This window comes from Perognathus longimembris, chromosome 2 (assembly GCF_023159225.1).
Source record: "Perognathus longimembris pacificus isolate PPM17 chromosome 2, ASM2315922v1, whole genome shotgun sequence".
Taxonomy (NCBI): Eukaryota; Metazoa; Chordata; class Mammalia; order Rodentia; family Heteromyidae; genus Perognathus; species Perognathus longimembris.
The window spans coordinates 123,424,266-123,452,085 of NC_063162.1; the positions used below are offsets into that span (position 1 = coordinate 123,424,266).

Genomic DNA, 27,820 nt, shown 5'->3' on the forward strand with positions numbered 1-27,820 from the left:
GATAAACAGAAAACCCACAGACTGGGAGAAGATCTTTACCGGACATTCAACAGACAAAGGCCTCATCTCTAAAATATATGCAGAACTAAAAAAATTACCTTCTTCCAAAACAAAACTGCAAAGAACCAATAGCCCCCTCATCAAGTGGGCTAAAGACTTACCTTTTCCCCTTTGTATCAATTTTGACTTTGCCTTTGGTCATTTTTTTTAACACTTTGAATGTATGTTCCCCTAATGTATTTTCCCCTAAACTGTTAGAGCCTGTGGCTCTGAATGAATGTAATAACTAGGTAGATAAGCCTTGGAGAGGCTGTTGGCTATTTGTACTTAAGAAGAGAAATGTTTAACACATTGAAGGAGCAATTAAAGAAAGAGGAGAAATGAACAGAACATTTGCTAAAGATGGACTAAGCTGCAATGGAATTTTTATCACATCACTTATAAACTGATAGCACATTTATCTCCAATTCTGTGATAATTGCTAAAGAGTATCAATGAAGATAACTTAAAAATCAATTTGAACCATTTGAAAGGAAAAACTATATCTTCCAGGAGTGTGCCAAGATACTGCTCTCTAGAAGGCATTAAAATAAAAAAAAAATCAAAACCACTACTGACCTGGAGGAATCTTAAGAAGAGTTTAGCTTATGTTCATGTGTGAAAGATGGAGTAAGACGATGTATGTGATCAAACATAGAGAGAAGCTGCAGGCAGAATGAGCTCCAGAGATAATATGCTGGGACTTTTGATGTCTTTATCCTGAGGGAAGCAATAATAAGCTACTTTGCTTGGGTTGGGATGGGTTCACAAAGCCAGCGGGAAAACTGGATGAGATAAAATACACAGAATCAAATAGTAGAGGATATAGAGAGTTAAGACTTTTTAGTCACGTTTAAGTTACTAGGAAGTTGATATAAAGAATTATGAGACCTAAATAGAAGAATCTTGTCAGGTGGTGTAATATAATAACTTTTAAATGTTACATCTATGGAGTTGGAACTAAAGAAATTCAACATGCATTTATAAAAACATGTTCTTTATTTCCAGCCTAAATAACACAATAATAGATTATAACAAGGAACGAATCATTGCTGACATTTATTATTGAGTGCTATGTGGTTGGCACTGTTTTATAGGTTTTAGCTGATGTAATTTTCCAACAACCTTATGAGGAAGACATGCGTACAAACCCATACTGATTACACAGAAAGTAACTAAGTATAGAAGTTGATTATTCAGCCTTAATTCATAACTTGCTGACTTATCAGTGTAGGAGGCATGCTTAGTTTATTTGATACCAATGTTCATAAAATAAAACGTTGTGGGAGACAAATTAGTTTAGGTATTAGAAAATGAGTTCCATAAGACAAAAAAACCTTGCCAAAGGTCATACTACAACTAATGAAAGTGTTGGTTCTCCAGGGTACATTCAGTGAATATAGGGGACAAGGCTTGATATTAAAACATTTGTCATTTTCTCATATACAAAGCTCTATTAGGAACATATAGATTGTAGGTATTCCTTGAAACTATTGTGCTTATTGTATACCTTGGCAAGGAATTACAATCCCATATCTTCCACTAGCTACATACCTATAGCTATGTAAGCTACTTACAGTAGTCTTTTTTTTTTTGAATGTGCATAGCAGCTTTATTTGTATTAGTCAAACTCTGGAAATTATTCAGACTTTTTAAAAAATTTATTTATTAATTAAAAAAAATTGACAAGGTGTTGTGCAAAAGGGGTACAGTTACATAATAGGGCAGTGTGTACATTTCTTGTGATGTCTTACACTCTGTGTTTCTTTCCTTTCCCTAGATCAGGTAGACATATATACAATACACAGTGTACCAAAAACATATACAGTAGCCACGTGGCCTATGCCAAAGGAAATTCACCTAGGACTTTAAATGTAATGTCAACAATAGAGTTTGTTATCCTTGTCTTAGATGAACATATATACATAGCTTTTGAGCTATTGTGATCCACTGAGAGGTCAATTTTTGACCTTTATATGTTGAGTAGTTGTTTGGTTTTAGTTACATAATGTTGGGTCGCTGACCCAAACCTGTGGGATATACCATTTGACAAGAAGTTTTTGGTTTTGCAGACCTGGTCTCTACTGTCTCCCCCTCCCCCCACCCTAACAGTCACATATCAAGGAGATCATGCCCCTTTGTTTTCTGTGTTCTAGGCTTGTCTCGGTCAACATTATTTGTTCAAGTTCTGACCATTTCCCTGTGGATACCAATATTTCACCATTTCTAATCGCTATGTAGTATAGGTACCATATTTTTTGGATCCATTCATCTGTGGAGGGGCATCTGGGTTGTTTCCATATTTTGGCTATTGTGAATTGTGCAGCGATAAACATGGAAGTGCAGATGTCTTTTTGATATCTTAAGACCTGTTGTTCAGGACAGATACCTAGGAGTGATATGGCTGGGTCATAGGGTAGGTCTATGTTGAGCTTTTTGAGGAACCTCCATACTGTTCTCCAAAGTGGTTGTACTAATTTGCACTCCCACCAACAATGGAGAAGAGTTCCTCTTTCCCCGCACCCCCTCCAGCATTTGTTGTTTACAGTAGTCTTTAAAAATAATAAATAATGCCAGGTGCCAGTGGCTTGCACCTGTAATCCTAGCTACTGATGTGGCTGAGATTTAGGGATTGTGGTTCAAAGCCAGTCCAGGAAGGAAAGTCTCTGAGGCTCTTATTTCCAAATAACCTCCTCTCATCCTTCCCAAAAGTCAGAAGTGGAGCTGTGGCTCAAGTGTTAGATTGTTAACCTTGAACAAAGAAACTCAGGGACAGTGGGGTTTAGGCCTTGAGTTCAAGCCTAGGACTGGCACAAAAATACAAAAACAAGAAATACGATGCAACATGTAAGTATAAAATATAAAGCAACAAATCTTACTCAAACGTGTATGAAGTTATAAACAGAATGGTATTCCTTTCAAATGAAGAAATGTAAGCCAGGTACTAGTGGCTCATGCCTCTAATCCTAGCTACTCAGGAGAATGAGATCTGAGGATGGTGGTTCAAAGCCAGGCCAGGCAGAATAGCCTATGAAACTCTTTCTGATTACCTGTCAAAAAACTGGAAGTGGAGCAATGGCTCATGTCATAGAGGACTAGCCTTGAGCAAAAAAGCCCAGGGACAGTGCCTAGGTCCTGACTTCAAGCCTCAGAACTAGCACACACATAAATATAAGCATACACACACATGTAAAAGAAGAAGGAGGAGGAAGAGGGGGAGGGGGAAGAGGCGGAGGAGGAGGAGGAGGGGGAGGAGGAAGGAGGAGGAGGAGGAGGAAAGAGGAGGAGGAGGAGGAGGAGGCGGAAGAGGAGGAAGAAGAAGAAGAAGAAGAAGAAGAAGAAGAAGAAGAAGAAGAAGAAGAAGAAGAAGAAGAAGAAGAAGAAGAAGAAGAAGATATCTAGTCAGCCAATAGTTAAATAAAAGTGAATAACAGTCATTCGGATGAGATAAATAATGTGAGGCTGAACAATTGTGGCATACCAGGAATATAGAAATTAAACTATCCAATATAAATAATTAATACCATGTACATATCTCTGAAGAGACACAGCTGGTGTTTTGGTGTATCTCTCAAATTAAAGCCTAACGGTTTTGACAGATAGAAACTCATCCCATTTCTTCAAGGAGCATAAAAGTAATGAAGTAATTCCCAAGAAAGTAGTCCAAACAGAGCAGATTTCCAAATCTCCCAAAGATTCATTTCCAACCTCCCTAGATTCATTTCCAAAATTTGATGGAAAGCATTGATCATCCTTTGGGGGAAATAATGTGTTGTCAATAATTTTTGTGTGTATATGGGGCGGGGGTGGGAGTAGGGGGTGTGCTAGTGCTTATTTTCCTTTTTGTTTTTCATTTGTCATATAGGATCTTGCTATGTAACACACACTGGCCAGGAACATCCTATATAGCCCAACGTGGCTCCAACCTCATATTTCTTCTTCATCTACTATATTGGGATTATAACCAAGGTGATTCTCATTTTTCTTCAAACAAATGGTTTTATTTATTGATACATGAAATAATCAGTAAAAATATTATTTAGAATTTATCAATTCAAATGGCATGATTTCTAATGCTCTACAAATTCACTCTTTTGTGTGTGATATTTTAAGTGCTGAAGTTGCTAAGTAAACGGAAATAATACATAAATCTAAAATGTATATGAAGCCAAATTATAGGGTGGTATAGAATATTTTCTAATAATATTAAATATTTGAAAAAGGATTAATGTCTATGTAAGGAATTTATGACTCAATAGCAAAAGCCAAGCCAAAAATTTTTTTTTATAACAAATTAATAATTTACTAAGGATTTGAAGGCACTTTACTAAAGCTACACAGCATTTAGTAAGTACGGGAAAAGTTTTTTTGTTTTGTTTTTGCAGGTGTTAGTGCCTAAACTCGGGGCTTAGGCCCTGTCCCTAAACTCCTTTTGCTCAAGGCCACTGCTCTACAAATTGAGCCACAGTGAAAATTCTGGCTTTTTCTGAGTAATTTATTGGAGATAAAAGTCTTACAGACTTTTCTGTCCAGGATGGCTCTTTACTGTGACCTTTGTATCTCAGCCTCCTAAGTAGCTTGCATTACAGATGTGAGCCACCAGCATCCAGCTAAAAAGATGTATAATGTTACTAATCATCAGGGAAATACACATGGAAATAACCCTGAAATACAACCTAATACCAATCACAATGGTTGTAATTTTTATAAAACCTAAGTAATGGAACTGGGTGCTCATACTTGTAATCCTAGCTACTCAGGAGGTTGAGATCCAAGGATGTTGACTGGAATCCAGCCTGGGCAGGAAACTCTGCAAGATTCCTATCTTCAATTAACCATGCAGGTTTCAAAGCTAAGCATGAACAGTGTTCCTGAGGGTGTTCACCCTTCCCTAATAGTCACTTCTGTCATTGCACTAATTGTCGAGGCAGGTGGCTGTCATCCAATCTTGAGCACATCACCAGCTGCCCTGAATTTGTACTCATCTAAAACCGTCTCCTTTTAATTTGAATGACATAAATGACAAATTTGCAGTAGCAATAACTATAGAGGAAAAATTTCACATAAAACAAAACCTAGAATCCTATCTTATCTCATCAGAAAACATTATAAAACATGACTTTAGTCAAAATTAGAAAATATGGTGCTGTCATTTTAATTTCTACTCTAATAATAAATTTTATTCAACATTGTCTGTATCAACTTTTATGGGCACCTAAGAATATTATCACTAATCGTCAGGCACTGAATATTTTAAATTATTATCCATGACTCCAAAGAGAAGAGTGTGGACTAGTCATAGGAGATGATGAAAGTATCTTGTTTTCCTATGTGCTTCCTTAACATATTGCGGGGCAAATTCTGACAATTTTCAACTTAATCTCAGACAACACATATTTAACCTTTCAACTGAAAGATAACAATTTGTGTCTGTACTGACCAAGATGTAATGTACTCATAAACTAACATGTTGAATTGGAACCACATATACAACTATTTGAAAATAATAAATTAAAAAAATTAAATTAGAATGCCTATTTGATTTTGTACATGATTGAATAACCCACAGTGTTATACATTAGGAGAATATCAACAATTAAATATGACAAACGCTTTAATATGAAAGTTTCAGCCATCATCCACTGAGAACACGATATTCTGTCCAGCTGGATTCATCACCTGACACAGAATTATTATTACATAAAATTAAAGATTCAGCAATTCCCTACCATTTTGAAAAGAGATGAATGAAATGAGTTTTCAATGCAGAAAAAGATATCTCTTGATTTAGAATAAGTAGAAGAACTACCAGTAGATTCCCAGTCTCTTTATCCCTATTTCCTTCATCTTTCCAGGACACCTCTTGCAATGATTGGCAGACAAAACACCTTAAGTAACTAAGAAGAAAAAGAGTACTGCTGTAGCTATATGAATGTGAACTTCGTGAGCATTGCTTCCCATCCCCAGTAAGAGCCTGGCAAAGTATTTACAGGAGCAGGATGCCTGTGATTTAGAGGATACAGTGAATATATAAGTAAAGGATAATTCATGTTTACACTATATACATATTTAAACTTTTTGTTGTAATAACTTATTTGAATTGTCGGTTCATCTTCTTAAATTTGAGATGTCTATGGGCTGGCTATTTATATGAACTTTTGTCTTCAGTTGTAGTTTTACAATAATAAAGAATGGTTGCTATTTGGTTAAACTACTAACATTGCTGAAAATAAGTCAGGAATCCCAAAGTTAAAATAATTACACCTAGATAGGTAACCATGGCTCATGTCTATAATCCTAGATTGTAAGGAGGTTCAGACTGTGAAGATCATGGTTCAAAGACAGCCTAGGCACCTAGGCAGAAAAGTCAGCAAGACTCCATCTCCAGTTAGCCAAGGAAAATGGCCCGGCTGGTGGCATGGCTATAGTGGTAAAGTGTCAGCTCTGAGCAAACAGAAACTGAAGCCATAAACCTAAGTCCTGATACAGGTAAAAATAAATAAACAAATAAATAACATTCACAGAATACCTAGTATGTAAAACTGTGAAATTGTGATATAAAGTATTAACTAATTTTTATTGAAATAAGAAAAGAAAATGGAAAAATGGGTTGTTAATTTACTACTAATATCCCTGGGCCATAGGAATAACTGAGAACTCAGTCATGATTCCAGATGACTTAATACTCTGGCAGAACATAATAGTAATTATTATTATTTTGCCAGTCCTGGGGCTTGAACTCAGGGCCTTAGCACTGTCCTTGGCTTCTTTATGCTCAGGGCTAGCACTCTGCCACTTGAGCCACAGCGCCATTCTGGCTGTTTTCTGTAAACATGGTGCTGGGGAATTGAACCCAGGGCTTCATGTATATGAGGCAAGCACTCTACCACTAGGCCATATTCCCAGTCACAGAACATAATTATTAAAGCATATTTTGTTGATATAATGATGTTGTTTGTCTCATATTCCTATAAAGGGGCTTCCACAAGCCATTTGGCAAAGACACTTTCTAGTTCTCAAGTTAGTATCCATTCTCAGCATGAAATGCTATAAATAACATTTTTTTTTTTTTTTGGCCAGTCCTGGGCCTTGGACTCAGGGCCTGAGCACTGTCCCTAGCTTCTTCCCGCTCAAGGCTAGCACTCTGCCACTTGAGCCACAGCGCCGCTTCTGGCCATTTTCTGTATATGTGGTGCTGGGGAATCGAACCTAGGGCCTCGTGTATCCGAGGCAGGCACTCTTGCCACTAGGCTATATCCCCAGCCCTATAAATAACATTTTGATTTCAAATTTTTATTTGCAAATCCTTATTTCTGTATCTCTTAAGAAAAACATCTTATTTTCTGACAACTGCAAACTCCATTAAACTATTTTTCACAAGGAAGCTAAGTTTAAGTTATATTTTTAAAGATTAAATATGAAATTTTAATTGTAGAATATTATATATTTAGTAATTCTTTAGAAAATGCCATATATATTTTAATAATAAACTTCGATGTGGAACTTTCAAAAATGTCATTAACATTTTTGGTAATGAGAAGATACAAATCTTTTTTTTTAATATTGTCCTAAATCAGAAATATAGTCAAGGTCATGGTGATAAATTATTAACATGATTTAAAAGAATAAAAAGAAGAAATAGTATTTTCCCACTGAAATAACTGTTTAGAGATCTAAACAGTATTGTCATCTGTCACAGTAGTTAGCTAACAGTTTGAGCAAGAGACAATTGAAGTACCTTTATGTCGTTATTAAAAAAATTTCAAAATCCAATGCCTAACGTATGAAACTGTAACCTCTATGTACATCAGTTTTATAATAAAAACTTAAAAAAAATTTCAAAATGCCTTTTAACACCTAATATTCAATGAGATAGTTAAAAAGTCATCTGTTCTTCTGAAAAATGCCATTAAAGAAATATGAATTAAGCTTACTCAAGTAACCTACAAAGTAAAAAAATGTATATAAGATAGTAAAAAAAAAAAAGTGCTACCTATATTTTCTTGTCAATCCTGAGCTTGATCTGAGGACCTTGTGCTCACTCAGCTTTCTTGATAATGGCTGACACATGGACACTTAAGCCACACTTTCAGCAGTGCTTTTTGCTGGTTAATAAGAGTGTCATAGACTTTTCTATCTGAGATGACTGAAATGAGATTCTCCGCTATGAATCTCTATAGTAGCTAGGATTACAGGCGTGAGGCCTTGTCATTTAGATTGGTGTCACTTTTTGATAATCACTTTACTACAAGTCTTTCTTATATTCTATGACCTTAGCTGTCAAAGATAATGATACAGTTTTAAACACAATTTCATAAATATTATATGAGTAGATTAAAATATACATACAATGAAATATACTAAAAAGATTATAGATTATACTAAATAGATTATACTATTATATATTATACTAAAAAGACTATAGATTTGTAAAAATATTCTATGAAATCGACAGACATGTTATCTCTACGTTCTAATCTACATTCTGCAAATCAAAAATTATGTCTATTTGAGAGAATTTCAAAATTTATGAATGAAGAGACAGCAGTATTGAAATATACAAATTATGCTTTGCCACATAAATTGAGCATATGTGGAGCTGCATAAGACACAAATGGACAGACACACTGTCTATTCCAGAGGCACCGTGGTAAGGTGAGAAGGGAATGGCTTTAGAGCCTGCTAGCCTACATTTGTTTGATCAAACAAAAGCTTGAGTGCTTACTAGGTGTGTTATGTAAAACACGTATTTAGCCCTTCAGAGATAAGCTGACTTCTGCTCAGTCTTGGATAGTGCCCATAAATGTCGCTGAATGATTGTTCACTCTGTTTTCTTGACATTATCTACTATTGTATAGTTTACATTGGGGAGACAAGCAGTACACCAGAAAATGTTATTCAAGACAGGCATAATGTAAGCCGTGATAGATTTGCATGAGACGGAGAAATCACTACTGTAGCATAAGGGGAAATTCTTTGGTTTTCACTGGTTAGCGTGAGGAAGACTTTGTAGGAAGAGGATGCAGTATTCAATTTAGCTCCCAAGAAACAAGTGATACTTTACTAGCAGATGGAAGGAAGAGTAAAGTCTTAAGTTGATGAAACAGAGCTACAACATGCACAGTAACGGTTTCAAAAGTCCCAAGTTTCATTCCTGTTTGTGCTAATATGTCCTGGGTACAGTAGATATATGGTGAAATGAACTCCATGTTATGGAAACGATTGTTATATCACATTTGTAACTACTTTCAACGTCCCATGTGTATCTGTAGCTTCTATTATTGATGATGTTCTTGTATCACCTTCCTGTGGTTGTACCTATACTATCTCTGTAATCTTATCTGAGTATATTGGAAACCATGTATACTAGTATTAGAACTAGGAAGTTGAAAGGGAATACTAAAATTGAGAGACACAGGGTAAAAAAAGAAAAACAACTACAAAAGCAATACTTGCAAAACTGTTTGGTGTAAATGAACTGAACAACTCATGGGGGGAAAGGGAAAAGGGGGAGGAGGGAGGGGAGGTATGAGGGACGAGGTAACAAACAGTACAAGTAATATATCCAATGCCTAATGTATGAAACTGTAACCTCTCTGTACATCAGTTTGATAATAAAAATTTGAAAAAAGGAAAAAAAAAACCAGCATCCCAACCAGTGCCTCAAGTGGCTATGCTGGTGGAAGCAGGGAAATAGTCTTAAAGACAGTCCTCTGAACCATGATTCTTCCCTCTTGCCAAAAGATAATGGCTATTATGATTTTATGTCGGTATTTTAGTTTTGTTAGGTTTTGAAATTCATTTGAATACTTTTTATATTATTTACCTCATATAATGCAATTCATATTTCTTTTTGTTATCTACTTAGAAATGGGATTGTTAAGTGATTGATTATAATGATGTTTATTTTTGCTACACAATGGCAAAATGTCACAATTCTTTGGCTGTGTTCATCACCACCACCTTCGGGTGTTGTTGAACTTTTTACCTTTAGCTGTACTAGTGAGTGTGGGTGGTGGCCCATAATTTTGGTTTTAATTGGAATATCCTAGTTACTACATATGTCTTGCTATATTTATCAGTTGAGGATTTATCTCTTCAAGTCTATATTTTCTTTTCAAATGACTATTTTTCTTATTGACTTGTGATCATTCTTTAAATATTATGAATAAAAAATGCTGATAGCAAACAACTTATTTTATTCTTTCCCTTGCCTTTCATAATCTCACTAATGTTTTGTGATGAATGGCAGTTACTGATCTTGTGGCTGGAGACAGGGATAGAGAAAAAAGCCAATCAAGCACAGGGCTGAAAGTTCAAAACCCACAATCACAGAAGTTACTGCATCTCTTTCCTTCACACATTGTCATTTTTCCCATATTGCACCATAAACTTATTCTTTTGTGTTGTCTTCTAGATTAAGACTTATCTCTTATATTTTGATTGAAAATCCTGTTGGAATTCATTTCTGTTTATTGTCTGAGAGTAGGGACAAGTTTATATTTGTGCTTTATTACTCTCTCTCTCTCTCTCTCTCTGATAAACAGTGTAGCATTCAAAGAAATTTCCTTTTATCCCTAGATTGTTATAAGTTACTACTAAGAGTAAACAATGAATTTTATTAAATATCTTTTGTAAACCTCTTTATGCAATTATATGTATTTTTTCTTATGCTTTGTCAGTTAATTGAATAAACATTTTCAGTTTTTTGAATGAAAATCATTTTATCCTCTGCAATAAGCATAACTAGTCATCTAATACTGTAGTTTTATAATAATTGGACCAATACTTGTATATCACTTGTCAATATTTTTCTTAGGATTAATTTTATGTGTGATTTTCATTTTAATTTTAGTATTAACATCATGTTTGGAGCTCATGAGAAAGTTTTATTTCAGAATTAGGATTGGCATTATTTCCCTCTTAATATTTTGGCAGTATTTGCTAGCGGTCATCTGGGCCCATAGTTTTCTTTGTGAAGAGATATTATCAACTGGTGCATTGTACTTTTCTGGGAAATCTGTTCTTTTTTAATCTTACTTTTTCAATGTGTTGCCAAAAGATCGCTAATAGTATTCTATTGTTATTTGATGAATTTTTAGGATTTAACAAGTCATTTTTCCTACCTTGTTATTGGTGTAACATGCTTGCTGTCCTTTCTTTTTTATCCAGTTTGTTTCTGTTTGTACTGGTAATTTTCATTAGCATCTTCATAAAACCCATTTTTTTATTGCATTATAATCTCAATTGGATTCTTTCTTCTTTAATTTTTGCTATAATTGTTATCCTTTCTGATTTTTGGTGTGAATGTTTAATTGGTTATTAAGAGGAATCTTTTTAAATTTCACATAATATCTATAATTTTCCCATTTGTAATCTTCAATAACACATTTTTGTGAAATAATTAGAGATTAGGTTCGGACCCTTTGTATAATGGTCTATTTTCTATGTATTCCTATGATGTTTCCTGAAGTAGCATGCTTTGTTATATTGCTCTGAAGACTATTATTGGGCACCCCTTCCCATGCATACTCTATACTCTATATTATTTTTACTTATGAATTCCTATGAAGCCATTAAAAGCTTTGCCAGTCTTCATAGTCTCACAATAATCTCTTTGGGAAAGACAGTGCTACCCAAATATTGTATTTGTATTACAAGAATTTATTTCAAATCTTTGACTTACAATTCTTCACTGCCTTTTTAGCTCTTTATTATTTTTACACATTTCTAAATTTTCTGTCTTTATGATGATTCTTAGCAGTAGAGTTAGACCTAATTATGACTTTTCTATTAGTAGGTATTGCTAGCTATGACATTTTAAATTTCTTAACTTGTGCCATAGTTTAGTCTTTTGTATATCTGAAGTAAAATGATTATATTTAAAAGTTTTTAGTACCTACTTCCCACACATAAAAAACTCAGACAAGATTAAATCGACTTTTCCATACTCACTTTTCCTAAAGGAACATTCTTCTCCAGTGGCTTGACATGTGTTAATACATTTGACAAGCCATCTCTCATCATAGTCTGTCTTACATTTGTTATTTTCTGGTTGCTTTCAACTTGTTTGTTGTGTTAACATTTCCATACTCAAAATACACAATGATAATACATCTTAACAACTTCCACAAAGATACTCCTGAGGATTTATCTCAATCTTATCATTATAGTACCTCTCCCCAACTCAGCTCTTAGCATAACTTCAAGTCATCCTTGTGCCAAATATCAATTCCAATGTCTTCAATTCCAGTATCTCCAAATTTCAATTCAAATGTCTTCAATTTAAATTTCAATTCAAATGAGTTTTTCTGACTTGCCCTTTAAAATATCACTTACCTACATTCTCCTGGTTTCATTATGTTGAAACTTGCTAGCTCTCTATCTTTGTACTATTTTAAATGTCTCTTAAACTTTGTCCAGACTCTCAAATATAGCTTTTTTCCTGTGATCTTGTTGTGTTAACACAATTGTCTTAAGATAGCATTTGATAGCATTGTATTTCTCCCCCCAGGCCCTTAAGTACATCTAGCAAACTCAAAAATAGGTGCCAAGCCATTCAGTTTAAACACTTCTATAATCATCAAAAGTTTGTTCAAACTACTTTCAGATAAAATTCTGCTCTGGAGCAGAATTCGCCTGAAGGCGAATTTTCTCCTTCTTGTCCTTACATATCACCTAGTGTCCTTTCTTCTGGATTTAGAGCGTCTTTTCCTTTTTAACTTATTTGCGTTTTCTATTTCTTGAAAAGCTGAACCAATTTAATTATAATCTGTGAAACACCTCTACATAGCATAGCTAGAAGAGGCCTCTAACTTGAATATGAGTAACATCTATTTCATACTTTGGAAGAATATAAGCATTAAAGTCAAATGGAAACAAGTCTTAAACCATTTTCCCTTACAACATTTGTTTGTTAATTTCATGAAATTAGTTATTTTTAGGTAATATTTAATAATCATGAATCATTTCTAAAGACTTCATAAAAATTAGACATGGTAGAATAGATCAACATAGTAAAAGAGGACTGCAATGTAACATGACTAATTTAAGATTAATCATTACTTGTATTGTCACTTATCTTTTCAGCATTTAATCTACATATGCCAGCAGTATGTAAAGTTCTTTAAAGTAAGAATCATGTATATATAGTTACCATCTGCTACACTATCCTGAAAGTAATAACGACTTGAAAATAACTGTTGATTGATGTCATAGGAAAATATTAATTGTAATATTTTAGCAACACATGTAATAAGGAGAAAATAAGCTACAATTATTTTTAAAAAGTCTTCGATTTGGGTATAATCTGATGAGAACATGAACGATTCCAAATTCATTTACAAAGGTCTAGAAAGTCAGTGAGCATAGCATATTGATTGTGCTCAACCAAGGAAGCCTTTTGTTGAATAATACAATCAAATATCATTTTAGCACAAGAGAAAAAGTAAGCTTGATGACAGGCAAAGGTCTCAGTGGAGAGGGGGAAAATCAATTTTAGTCATGGAAACAAGAGGGATCAATATATATACCCCCAGTCAACAAATACCCTGAAAGGTCTTATAGGAAACCAGAATGCTGACTCTGCTATTTTAAGAGCAACTGATAAAATTGCCCTCTAAAATGTAATCATTTAAATTTTCTATATTTTAACTGGAGAGCTTTCAAACATGATCTAACAATCTGATTTGAGGATTACAGTGATAGTAAATATAGATATAGGGGAGTTCTCAACTTGAATTGTACTTCATGATTACAAACACTGTTCAAAAAATAAATATACTCATTACCTTAATTATGTATTGTCTTTATTATGTAGATTATGTAATGCAGATATGGTCTAACTTAGTTATGTTAGTTATGATTCTGCCATTGAATAGTTTTTATGTAACATATTGATTTTTTTATGAGTATTTTCTTTCACTGAAGTATAAAACCTACCTTATGGTCTACATAGATGCCAGAAGGAGTGCATGCTCTGCAGAACAGGAATGGTGCCATGTTTTCTGCCTTGAATACAACAGGGCTTGGTACCTCCCTTCACTGCTTCTGTGGAAGCAGATTTAAAACCCCCATATAATTTTTAGTTAAATAAACTAACCAGCCACTTCTCTCATTTAGAACAAACACTTCTTAGTGTTTCTATGCAGCTTAGGCTTAATCCTCTTAAAATGAAGAATCATTTTTTTGAGAGAGTTATGTTACAAGGCAGACGAATATTTAAGGTAAGTAAGAGATGATTTGAATGAGAAGACATTTGTAGTCTTTACGGATAGACAGCCCAGAAACAGAGCTCTACCAGATCTGTGCTTCCTATGGTGCATTATTCAGAACTCATTACACAGGTGGGTGGTCAAATAAATAGAGATCTCTGTCTTCTAAAAGAATTGTTGCTTTGATCTTTTAGAAGAAAGGGTACAAGTGAAAAGAAAATCAACAATTACTTACTTCAGGATATGTAGTTAACTCATACCCCAAATCAATGTGAAATACAATTTTATAAAAGAAGAGTTCCAACAAGAAACATTCTTTGTATGCTCTCTTACTTAAATTGGACTAAATGATTACAGGGCTGTTTTAAAAAAGAAGCAGCAGGAAAACTGTTTTGCCTTTCTTAATTTCAGTAAGAAAGAACTCTTCCACTTTCCAAGACTTGAAAGGCAAAATCTTCACATTATCATGTTTGTTATATTTAATATTAACCTCTCCATTGACCAAAGCTGTACATTGAGTAATCAGAAAATCCATTTGAAATGCTTTTTATCAAATTAGAATAAGAGGATATTGTGCAGGGAACAAAGGTAAAATAGTCTTCATGACTAGGAATCAACTTTGGTTTGTCATTTTCTCCTAACTGAAATCAATAGATCATGCCTGAATCTAGTCCATCTAAAGAGCACTGGGCTATTTATTTTAAATTCACCCTACTAAGAAACAATATTGGAAACAAATGTGCTAACAAACAGAAATAGCACAGCAATTTTCATGTCAATTTGAAAATATAAGGTACTTTAAATTAAAAAGAACAGTCAATTACGTTCTACCAGTTTTATGTCTGAAATATTTCACTATAAAATCCTTAAGATTATTTCTCTATTAAACTTGTTTTTACAGCCAAATGGAGGTCTTAGGTCTACAAAAAATAGCCTTAGCATCCCTCTCAATCTCCATTCATCCTGCTATTGGAGAAAAATGAAACATATGTCCCTTAACTTGTTTGCTTATACTTTTATGATTGGTCCTATCCAAAATGACCTCTTCCAACTTCCCCATTATCTATCTCTCCCCTCCCTCCTTTTGTTCCTCCCTACCTTCTTTCTTCCCTTCCTTCCTTTCTTGTGTTGATGCTGGGGATTGAACTCAAAGACATATACTTTCAAGTTTTTGCACTCAATCTTGGTTCCCTACCACTTGAGCCATGAGTCCAGTTCCAGATCTTTTCAACATTCTGAACAAAAGTTATGCAATGGTATGCCTAAATATTTGTAGTTCACCAAACATTTATGCTTCCTCACAGCTATGACTATGCCTAAAGTATATGAACCCTCTCAAGACTTTGTATTCATTCATTTATTCTTTATGTTAACACAGTCATCTCTTCATTTAAAATTTTTACTGTAAAGGTGATGTACAGAGGGGCTACAGTTAGGTAATGAATACATCATCTTCCTCTTTTAAATCTATCACTCCACATGGTAGGGAGCATTCTTTACCCCCATTGCTCCTTACTACCCCAAGTAACTATAATTAGGCACTAACTGCACTACATTAAAATAATCAAATTAGATACTTTCCATCTCCAACAAAATACTGTGTGATAGATATAGCAGAACAGTCATCATAAATAGGGCTGTACTGACATAACAGGCATAGAGAATGTGAAATGAAAGAATGAGTGAGCCCAGGTCACAGATTCTTGAAAATCTAATGATATAAACCAGTTTGTATATAATATTTAAATATGTTGCATAAGATTAGAACCTTTGGGAGGTGGTAGCTCTCTCATGAAATGTATGCTGGATCTGTTTCCTGAGTTGTGCATTCTAGAGAAACTCTGTGTGAAAATCTTGATACAATTCTGACTCATGGTTGACATTTTAGAACTTAGTGAAAATATTAGCCTTCACTGGCTGTTCTGAATGGGAGGTGGGATCAGGCCTAGCCAGGTCCATAATAGATGCGCAAGGTAGATGAGCTTATCATAGAGAAAGCAGAGGTATAGAACATGATGACAGAAGAGATACAATGAATTTTCAAGGGGTAAATAGCACATGGTTAATTTATATCATAGTTTCATATCTTTTACAATTTTATACAAAGTTAGCATTTGTGTGTATATGTGTGTATGTGTGTGTGTGTGAGAGAGAGAGAGAAAGAGAGAGAGAAAGAGAAAGAGAGACAGAGTCTTACTATGTAGCACAAGTTGTCCTTCAACTCAGTCTCCCAAACATTGGTATTTTGGGCATATACTACCACTACTTTACTCAATTTAACTAGTGCAATTATTTAAATTTAGTTTTTAAATCTTTTGCCACATTAGCAAAAATGTCAGAAAATGCTCTACTATATCGATTTTGTGGCTTTCTGTACTTCATTCCCCATTTCAACAATCTCAGATTGAGAATCACAGGTAACATCTTTTCTTTTGTTTCTCAGTATGAATTCTTGTTGATTTTTCATGGAGGATACACTTTTCAAGCTAAGAACTACTTCAATGCTTGGTACTGGCAGTCTTAAATCTCAACACTACTATAACTTCCTTTTCTTGTTATTTTTTTTCTAGTCTACTTCAATATTCCCTTGTTAATTTCAATGTATTTCCTGAATAGTAAAAAAAAAATGTGCTCTAATAATATTGCAACAATAATTTTTTGCACAAGTGTCACCCAAGCAACCTTTTTTTTTTTTTCCTTTTGGCCAGTCCTGGGCCTTGGACTCAGGGCCTGAGCACTGTCCCTGGCTTCTTCCCGCTCAAGGCTAGCACTCTGCCACTTGAGCCACAGCGCCGCTTCTGGCCGTTTTCTGTATATGTGGTGCTGGGGAATCAAACCTAGGGCCTCGTGTATCCGAGGCAGGCACTCTTGCCACTAGGCTATATCCCCAGCCCCCAAGCAACCTTAATTCTCTTCAGAAGACCCTACTAACTGAATAACAGTTCATATCATGTTGTAAGTGAAAAATCAATGGCTCATTCAGAAAATTATTTCCTTAGGTTTGTGGACAATCATTTTATATTTTTAAATTTTATTGGTATATGTCTATGATTTCCAATATCTGATAGATTATGCACTGTTTTTAAGGATACAGCCATGTAAATCATTTATTTCATGGATATACTATAAGCAAGAAAGAGATTTGATCAGTTGCAAGTAATTAATAAAATGCTTTGAAGCCAAATACATAAAGATCAAGAGTCTTTGTGTTTACCTAACTCTTTCACAGCTCACGCAGAGGAATAATGAAAAGCACACAGAATTCAATGGATTATATTACCTCCTAGGAACAATTTGTAGCATTCAGATATTGACTTATTCATACTCCACAACAATATTATGAATAGTAACTATGTTACATTCATTTTACTGATGAGGAAATTCTGTCACAGAAAAGTCAAGGAACTTCCCAGAAAACATGGCAAAGTCCACACTATGAATATCTGTCTAGAATATCTGTCAAGGGTCCATATTCTAAACACTGAGTGTCCAGGGTGGCACTGGTAAGGAGTTGTAGGAACTTTAAGAAGTGTCCTAGAGGTGGGTGATTGTTGGTGTCTCACACTTGTAATCGACTCAGAAATCTCTGATGAAATATAGGGGTTCGAATCTAGTCCAGAAGAAAATTTCAACAGACTGAATGTCAAATTTACCACAAAAAAAGGGTTAGATAGGGGACATGGATTAGCCATGAGCAAGAAAGCTGAGTGAGAGCTTAAGGATCTGGTACAAGAACACAAAAAGAAAGGTAGCCTAGTGGGAGGTCTTTAGCTTACTTAGTTTCCTAAATGGAATAAGAGGTCCCCAGTCCCTTCTTCTTTTCCTCTTTTGCTTCCTGGATATGAGATGATTGGTTTGGCTTCACTATATACAACCAGCCATTGCTGTCCATTGCATCTGCTAGAGACAATAAGTCCTATGATCACACACTAGACTCTGAATAAACCGTGAGCCACAGTAAATCTTTTCTCTTTGTAAGTTGATTATCTCAGCTATCTTGTTATATTACTGGAGAGATAACTGAAACAATTCATATATAAACTCAGCTGCAGTGCCTGTACTCCAACAAAACAAATCTGGAAAAGAAACTAAAGTTCATAATGATACAATAAAGCAAGAGCAATCCTAAAGTTTTCATACTTTGATGACTCCCTGTGAATATAACAGCAATGTTGCTCCAGTGTTCTAGGACTTGAGAGTGATGGAATTTGAAGGCATAATGAGAAATAATAGAGTGTGCAATTTGGTGTCAGGATTTACCTGACAAAATTTGAATATGCAGCAACAAAAGCTTAGCTAAGGAGAAATTGATAGTAACTTCTTGAAAAGATGTGATGCTTGGAGATTAAAAAAAAGCAATACATTAGTGATGGATCAGAGATTCATTGACAACCTGCTATATGGGATGAAGCGCAGAATCATACTAAAAGACTTAAGACAAATTCTTCTTTCTACAATATGAGAAATCTGGTTCTTACGTTTAGCCATCAGTTATGAGATGATTTGCTGCAGAGGAAGCATTCAATGACGCAGGGCCTGACAGGTAGGAAGATATTCAGAAATGTTGAACCAGTAATTGTAAGGAGCTTCATGCAAAATAAGAGTTTCATTATAAATGGAATCAAAAAAGAATACATGAAGTTGGATAATGTAAGGAATGATATATATATATATATGTATGCATATATATCATGCATCTAATAATTAAATGCCTGCCTAATTTGATTGAAACAAACCAAACTTGCTGTTTGCTAACCCAGATACATGGAAAACTGCTCTGGATTGTGCTGTCACACAGAGTGATAACCCAGAGGGAAAAGTCTCTTTTCTTTTTTATTTGTCATCTATAATAGTTAAGAGTCAGTATTGAACTCATATCATTAAATGTTAAGAATCAATTTATTTATTAGACTACACAAGAAGTCTTTACTAAATCTGCATTACTTCAAAAATAAAATTTCTTTATGGAACCATATTCTACTATGCCATTGTTATTCAAAAGAACTCTGGCTTAAACATGATGGTATTTATAAAATAAAAATACAATGTATTGCTGATACATCAACGTATATAATACATACATAGAAACAAATGGACTACAGACAGAAATAGAAATTTGATAACAGAGTTTTTAAGTCTTGTGTAAAATGTGATCATTACGAAATAACACTGAAGTATCCTCTATTTTTTATCTTAAATTTTCTAAAAGACTCTAATGACTTTCATCTTCACAACAAATTGAATAAAGTATCGCAAGCTAATTACAGGAAACAAACTCCAGCCAATAATGTTAGATGACTATAATTGTGTGAGACCTTAGAGTTAAGCATAATATCCAATGTAATTATATTCCAAACACATTAAATGGCAAAGCATTGTACAGGAAGGAAACTTGTTAGCTGATTTATTGCTTAAATTATGAAACAATGATTCAGTTATAGGATGAGTGTTTGCATTTAAAAGATTGGCTTTTCCGTGTAATGGCTGTGTAATCTGTGTTAAGTAGAATCCAGTCCCAGAGAATGCTTGTGCAGTCAGAATGTTCTCATCTAGCTCTATGGACAATTGTTTTGATCTGAGCTCCAACTTCCTACCTAAGTTGTAAAAGCAAATCTTAAAGTTTCTATTCTACACTTAAACAAATGTTAGTCAATGTCCTATCATTTCTATGTATTATGAAATTTTTGTCTATTCTAGATAAAACTAAAATGATAAAATAAGGCATAAAATGTATTCTTCTATAGAAAGGGGCAGAAATGTTTACGAATGTAGTTTTAAATCTTAAGAATGTAAGAAAGATATTTTTGAGCATCTTCAAATATTGAACAATTATAATACCTGTAGCTAATAGATCTTCACGTTTTCCAGGCTTTGAACTACTTTGGCCCAGGAATCCAAAAACTCAGTGGCAATGGGCCCACCTTTATGTTTTCCAATGTTCATGTAACTAATATTTCTTCATGCTTTCTTTCTTTTTTTTGTTTCAAACATTACCAATAATTTCTAAGCTAATCAAACAATCATTGTCCAAATCAGGACACTTCTGAGAGCCAAAGGGGGTACCACTAATAATGACATCACAAAACTGGTAGTATATGAAAGAAAGTTTGAGATTGAGTCACATGTTTAATATGTGGGGAGATAACTGGTTGTGTCAGCCTCCTTTAACCATTTTCTCTTAGTCCTGCTGAATTCTAATTCTTGCATGGTCTTTTACTACATACAAATTCCTGTTATCTCTTCTCATATTGCCAGAGGTAAATTAAAAATGCTCCTATTTTATTTTCAGTACCAGCTGCTCTTTTTATCTGGTTACGATCAAGGTAATGTAAGGAGGACTACATTTTTATCACGTGTTCCATTAAAGAATTTCCCTACACTGTAAAACAACATACACTCAATAGCAGTCAACATGCTCACTACTCTTACCAATATTGGAGCATCTCCTTGTCTAAGGGGCATGTTGCTGGTCAGCTCGGTTACTCTGTAATAGCTTTGTACCAATTTCTGATCTAGTTCCCAAAGCCTGATTCTTCACCTTTGGCTGATTGGTCTTAATCACTAGGGTTGTCTGATGAATATGAAGAGCTGAAAGTATTTGGGACTTACCCTTTTCCTTTCATATAGCAGTTGTGGGCCACTGATAAGAATGGGATTTTTTTTTTGAAAGAATCAGCTCCTTTATTTCTAAAACTTCAATTTTTAGGCTTAATTTTCACTTTTGAGAGTTAGATTGAGTCTTCAATTTGTTTTTCTGGGTAGAAAAGGGCTCAGAGACTGTTATCCTTAGGTTCTCTTTTCACAAGGTTGACCCTTGGTCTGTATTTGGATATTTGAATTTCTAAAGAACTGCACCATTCTTCATATGAAAAAAGTAGCCCCTGATTTACATTGAGAATCTGCTTTCTGATACAGATTCTAAGATGTTGGTATGTGGAAGGTGGTTTTATGCTGGGTTCCTGGTACAGTGAGCTTCACTGGTGGGCAAAAAAGACATTGTCACAAAACATTGTGCTGTCCTATGTTACTGAGAAAGCTCTGGGAAGCTGAGCATGGTTTCCTCTGGACTTTGCCCTATATGCATTTTGCTTTTGCTCATCACAACAGAGCAATTGAAGGTACAACTGTATGCGGAATCTCGTGAGTTTTAATTAACCATTGAATCTGGGGCTCATTCTTCACAAAAGATACATCTTCTGTAACGGCTAACCCTTTTGTGATTGATAGATGACCACATTAGTAAAGCTGTTTCAAGAAAAGGTTAGCTAAGGGGAGAAGACTCCTCTGAATGTGAGCAGTACCAGTCCATAAGCTGAGGATGTAGATGGAATAAAATGGAGGAACAGCAGAACCTGTTAGTACAGCTATTTTCACTTTCTGCTTTCTGACTGCCATGGTATGAGTTGCTCTGCTGTGCCATACATTCTGCCTGTGCCAGGATGGACTGAAGTCTCTGTAACTATGGGTAATACATACACACACACACACACACACACACACACACACACACACACACACACACACACACACTTCCTCCCCTTTGTTTCTCTCTAGTCACAGAAAAACAGTGTGACAAAACACCCTCTTTGCTGTTGAGCTTCTTTTTCTTTTTGGTAATATTGAGTTTGAAATCAAGGTCTTCTACTCTAGGCAGACACTCTATCACCATACCTCCAGAGTATTGGTTTCATAAAATTATTGGTCAAATGTACTTATTACCTGATAATATATGAAAAAGTAGCCCGCTCTATACCAACTTTAAAACAACAATAAAGTAAATTAAAAAAAACTTAGTCAAATATGAGAGTATTCACTTTGATTAGTGTGAAAAATATTACAAAGATAACAGAGAATTTAAAATGTTAAGACCACTCACATTCTAAAATAATAGGATGCAAACCAGAAAATTGTGTTTGAGATTTACCTGGATGGTGAGGATGTATAGATGGCATAATTTACTGTTTTCAACAGAGCCAGGGTAAATGTGGGAATGGTATTTGGTTTATAGCCTAAAGCAATGAAAAACACAATGTATCTCCCCATCTCCAGCTTTAATGGCTTTTTATTCTGCTGGTAACCAACCAATTTGGTAAACAAAATGCAATTGGCTAATTAAATTTACACCTTTAAATAAAACAGATAAATGCAACAAATTAAAATATGGACGAACTGGGGTGTTCTCAAAGGTGTAATACGTGTAAGATTCTTCCCCATACACATGCTTGCTGTAGTAGTTCTTCTATTTGTGCTAAAAATATGGAATTGCTTTCAAGTGATTTTTGCAGTTCTGTTGTCCAGAAAGTGTTTATCTCTTTTTGAAGTGTCTAACTGCTGTTTGATCTTACTTTTGTCTGTGGTTCTGTTGGACCCCTCTGGCAGAGAATCTACATAACCTGCCCCCCTCTCCCCACCCCAGCTGCTATCATCTTCTTCATCCACTCTGCTCCTTAGAAAATCATTGGAAAAATAAACAGCCTCAACAAATCCTAATGATCTCTGGAAGCCTAAAGAGGGGAAAAAATGTCCAGAAAAAGAAAAAGAAGGACTTAAAGTGTTTTCAGTCATTAACAAAGTTGTGAAATTTGTGAGGAATGTGGAAGACAAAAAGAAGTTCTTTTATTATTAGCTAGGTTCACAGGCTCTAATTCTTCATGTCCCTAGTCGGACTTTAACTTAATTATAAAACAAAATCCATAAATGCAGCCAGGCCTGGGGGTAGAGTCTGCACTACTAATCAACTTTAATTCCCTGGGCCCAATTTAATTATAAAACAACATTTGGTGCAAATGCTAAACACTTACTAGGTGACCACATGATATAACAGTGAAGTAGTATTTACAGGTCTGCAGCTTTTGCTAGGATTCTATCAGCAGATATAACTCAGACATAGGCAAGTCAGAGTAAATCTTAAATATATACAAAAAATTTCCTTGATTTTATGAGTTACTGTAATAAAGCCATTAAATTTCATTTGAACTAATTAATAGTGGGGAAAGACTTTATTGGAGGTGAAGTTTAACAATGGATGAGCTGTCTTCATATAAGACAATAATAATAAAGTAAATGTTATTTGCATGCCTCTTGGCTTTTTAATTCATTCCATCTGTGATGCAGACAAATCAGCTCATATAATTTGTGCATTACCAATTTGCCTTTTGGTTATAACAAACATGACTTTTCAAAGCAACATGAGATATGAAAGTCATTTTTAGTTTCATGAGACAACTGAAGATATGATTATTTGTATTATAAAATAATTTTAATGTGATGACCTAGAATTGACCACTAATATTTTTAAATAGGAGGTCCTTCTAGTTCCTACAAAATATACTCAACTTTTGCACAAATATTCACAAAGATTTTGCACAAAATGGGATAGATCTGAGCTTTATCTGGGTAACAGAGATAGAAATTCCATGCATGGTCAACTTTTTGTTTTAGCTTTTTGCTTCACTCAGACAATGTTTCACAATATCTAGAATTGTAATTCTTCTTACATGGTTAGAAGGATAGGAAAATTTAGTTTACTTGAGGAAAAAAATAAGAGACAGTATCAACAAGGAGTAAAATAGGAGCTTTTCTTTGTTTGAGTAGTTTAGAAAATGGAAGAGTATCACTAATCCAAATTAGGATTCTTCTTTTCCAGCAGTACTGAAGATTGAACACAAATCCTCAAACGGCAGGCAAGCACTCTACCACTGAGCTTTACATACACCCATCCCAAACCTGGATTTCAAATGGAACTAGAAGCAAAAGCAAAATTGCTTTTTTTGGCTTTCTTTTCTTGAATGCCAATCTGAGACTTTCAATCTATTTCTCCTTTTCATTGCCTTTAGAGCAGAATGACCAAAGAGTGGATGTATCATAACTAATCATATCTTTAAAAGACAGGAATAACTAAAATTCATTACAAGAGATCTGGATCAATACTATCCTTCTTCTCATTTCAGCCTCAAGCAAGCAGGGGCTGAGAGTCTACCTCTTATTCTCCTACCTGGCTGCCGTAGAGGCCAATTGGACAAAGAAGACACGGTATGTTTCAAAGTCGAAAAGCTAATTTCTCAGTAATAGCAGTGTCTGTCAGTCTTGCACTCCAGAGAGCATCTTTCTTTACTACTGAACAGTGACGGAGTCACAGAAGGAAACAATTCTGCTTGCTGGAAGAAAATAGGATGGGAGGAATTATGATGGTTACCAGATGCTCCCGAGGCCCTGCGGGGGCACAGGGATGTTCCTGCATATGCTGTAAACAGTATAAACTGTCAAACAACGGGACCCTGGGGTTTAACTGCTCCTCCATCTCTGATGTGCACTTGCACAGCATTTGAGAGTGAAAAGAACCCTGAGAGATGATGTGTCCCAAGGTTTTAAACTGAGTCTGTGGGTGTCCTGTGATTTCCAAATGTGAAGCAGGAATTGCTGAGGGTACAGCAGCTCCTCCAAACAGTAGTGACCTTCTTGGGATGAATGCAAGAACCTATTTGTCAGATAATATCAAGACGGTGGCAAATTAGTTGTAAAGTCCACAGTAACTTCTATGCCTGGAAAAACTAAAACTATTTGTGGAAAACACCCTTCACTGATTCTGCGCTTTCCTAGAAGAGAGGCCCCTAGTGACGAGGAGAAATTTGGTTCAGAAACTCTAGGCTGTGAGAAGCCTCCGAAACTCAGAGTCCAGAGATTAAATTCTATCATTAAGACACATCATCTGAACCAGTTTACATTCCCACCAACAATGAAGTAGGGTTCCCTTTTGGCCACATCCCCTCCAACAATTGTTATTATTAGTTTTCTTGATATATGACATTCTTGCTGGGGTGAGATGGAATCTCAATGTTGTTTTGATTTGCATTTCCTTTATGGCCAGTGATGTAGAGCATTTTTTCATATGTCTATTGGCCATTCTCATTTCCTCATCAGAGAAGTTTCTTTGTAAGTCTTTAGCCCACTTGATGAGGGGGCTGTTGGTTCTTTGCAGTTTTGTTTTGGAAGAAGGTAATTTTTTTAGTTCTGCATATATTTTAGAGATGAGGCCTTTGTCTGTTGAATGTCCGGTAAAGATTTTCTCCCAGTCTGTGGGCTTTCTGTTTATCTTGAGAGCTATGTCCTTTGCCGTGCAGAAGCTCTGGAGTTTGATGCAATCCCATTTGTCCAACCTTTCTTTGATTTGTAGCCTTTCAGGGTCTTTGTTAAGGAAGTTCTGTCCTGTGCCAAGGAGCCCAAGTGTTTCTCCTACTCCTTCCTTTAGTGTCTTCAGGGTGCCTGTTTTGATTTCAAGGTCTTTAATCCATTTGGAATTGATTTTGGTGCAGGGTGATATATAAGGATCTATGGCCTCCCTTATTGGGAATAATTAGTACACGTTTAGGCAAGCCATAGCAGAGCATCACAAGGCCCAATAGCTATACCCTTAGGAACACATAAGATGATGCTAATTGAAATGAACTCCATGATATGGAAACAAGTGATATATCACAGTTATAACTACTTTCAACGTCCTATGTATATGTGTAGTTTCTATTATTGATGATGTTTTGTATCACCCTCCTATGTTTGTACCTACACTATCTCTGTAATCTTATCTGAGTATATTGGAAACCGTGGTTACTGGTATTGGAAGTAGGAAATTCAAAGGGAATACCAAATTCGAGAGACACAGGGTAAAAAAAGAGAAATAACTACAAAAGCAATACTTGCAAAACTGTTTGGTGTAAGTGAACTGAACAACTGGGCGGGGGGGAGGGAAAGGGGGGGAGGGAGGGGGGCATGAGGGACAAGGCAACAAACAGTACAAGAAATGTATCCAATGCCCAACGTATGATACTGTAACCTCTCTGTACGTCAGTTTGAAAATAAAAATTTGAGAAAAAAAAAAAACAAAACAACAACAACAAAAAAAAAAGACACATCATCTGGGGGCAAAGAAGACTTCAGAGCAAGTCAAGCAATCCTTTGTTGTTTTCATTTCTAATTCTGTGACGAATATAGCAATACTACTTTTGAAAACTATCACCATTCCTTTGTTATTTTTAAATTTGATAATTTCATATATTTGTGTCCTGGTGATGGTTTAATTCTTTATATCAACTGTTCTGCTTTTGAATTTTTAAATATTCTGTTTATATTCATTGGATCTCTCCATTAAGATAATCAGAGAGGGGGGGGTGGGAGAGGGAGGGAGGGAGGGAAGAAGGGAGGGAGGGAGAGGAAGAGAGAAGGGGGGGAGGTCTATTCCTCTATAAACACAACCAGTTATGAGAGAAGACAGAAGATTTTAACGTAAACCAACAGCATGACCCTTAGGTTAAGTGGATTTCTACAGATGCAGTCATGCATCTGTCTTACCATCACTGTTGATGCACACCACCTCTTGAACTTGAGTGCCTGGCCCACATTCCCTGTCATTGTCCGGTTCACAGTCTCCAAGCCTCACTGCTTTCCAGTCATAGCAGGATGGCTCTTCACAGGGAATGGCTTCCAGTAAGTGAGGGCAGTTTCCTGTTCCTCCATAGCCTCCAGTGGGCTCATTGATAATGTGCCGCTTTCTTAGTTTGAAGCCTGAGTCATAGGAGGAAAGAAAATACTGAATGTTAGTATCAGGGGTAGAATATTTCAGAAACTTCAATAAAATCCCAGGTGAGTGAATGCTGGATCAGGGTAGAGTGTAACTCCAAATTGTAGCTTAATGTGAGTTCATTTATTGAATAAATGAATGAATAAACAAAAGAGAAAGAGTTTTGGATGTAGGCTACTACAGAACTGATAATACAAAAAAAAGTCATATATTTCATCTCCCAAGAACTTAGAAAGGAATAAGGGGAAAAAAAGAGGGTGGAAGAGATTTTGGTTAATTTGAACCATCTATATTTATAGGACATTCAAAGTAATAATGAAAACTCAAATTATTCAGAAATGCTTAAGATCAGATGCCAGAGCTATTATTTTAGATTATTCCATGCTATACACGTAATTGAATGTGGGAAAGGAACCTTTGAGAAGTTGGATAGTTCCTGAGAAATGGACTTCAGTTGAATTTAAACTTTCTGAAAATGTGAATTCCTCATAGACCATCTGACTCCAATATGGAATGATCAAAGTTCTGCTCCATCTTTTAACATCTCGGAGAGGTTGCCTTTCTGGTGACGTAACATAGGAAGCCTGGTTTATGGTGATTTGAAAATACTAGAACCAGTAGAAGGGCTTCTTTTGCAAGGTCAGCAAGCCCACCATGAAGTAAATGACTGCATTTATCTGATCTGTTTAGAGATGTCATTTGCACAAAAAATAATCACTTAAAATATTTTACTGTCTTAAGTAATAAAGAGCTTTGATTACTGGGCACTAGGTATGGGTCACACCTTGAATTATATTTATTACCTCGTTGATTCTTCACAGCCAATTTGGTTGATGGATATTATTCTATATCTTTTACAGATATGGGGACAAACATTTACATAAATTTATTTGCTTCCCTAAACAGAGAGGGCAGAGCAGGTTTTACTCTCCAGGTCAGGCTAATAAATACAGCTCATAATAACTACTACACTAACTGTGTTAGAGGTTCTTCA

The 27,820-nt window shown here is 35.3% G+C and overlaps 1 protein-coding gene across 2 annotated transcripts in view; it reads right to left on the reverse strand.

Annotated features, from left to right (window-relative positions):
• The window catches only part of Thsd7a (thrombospondin type 1 domain containing 7A), a 326,776-nt gene that overhangs the window by 92,493 nt on the left and 206,463 nt on the right, over positions 1-27,820 (reverse strand). For both annotated transcript variants that reach the window (XM_048340086.1, XM_048340087.1), the window contains one exon: positions 26,598-26,810. In XM_048340086.1, coding sequence (XP_048196043.1) covers positions 26,598-26,810 — 213 coding nt within the window. The remainder of the gene's footprint in view (positions 1-26,597; positions 26,811-27,820) is intronic.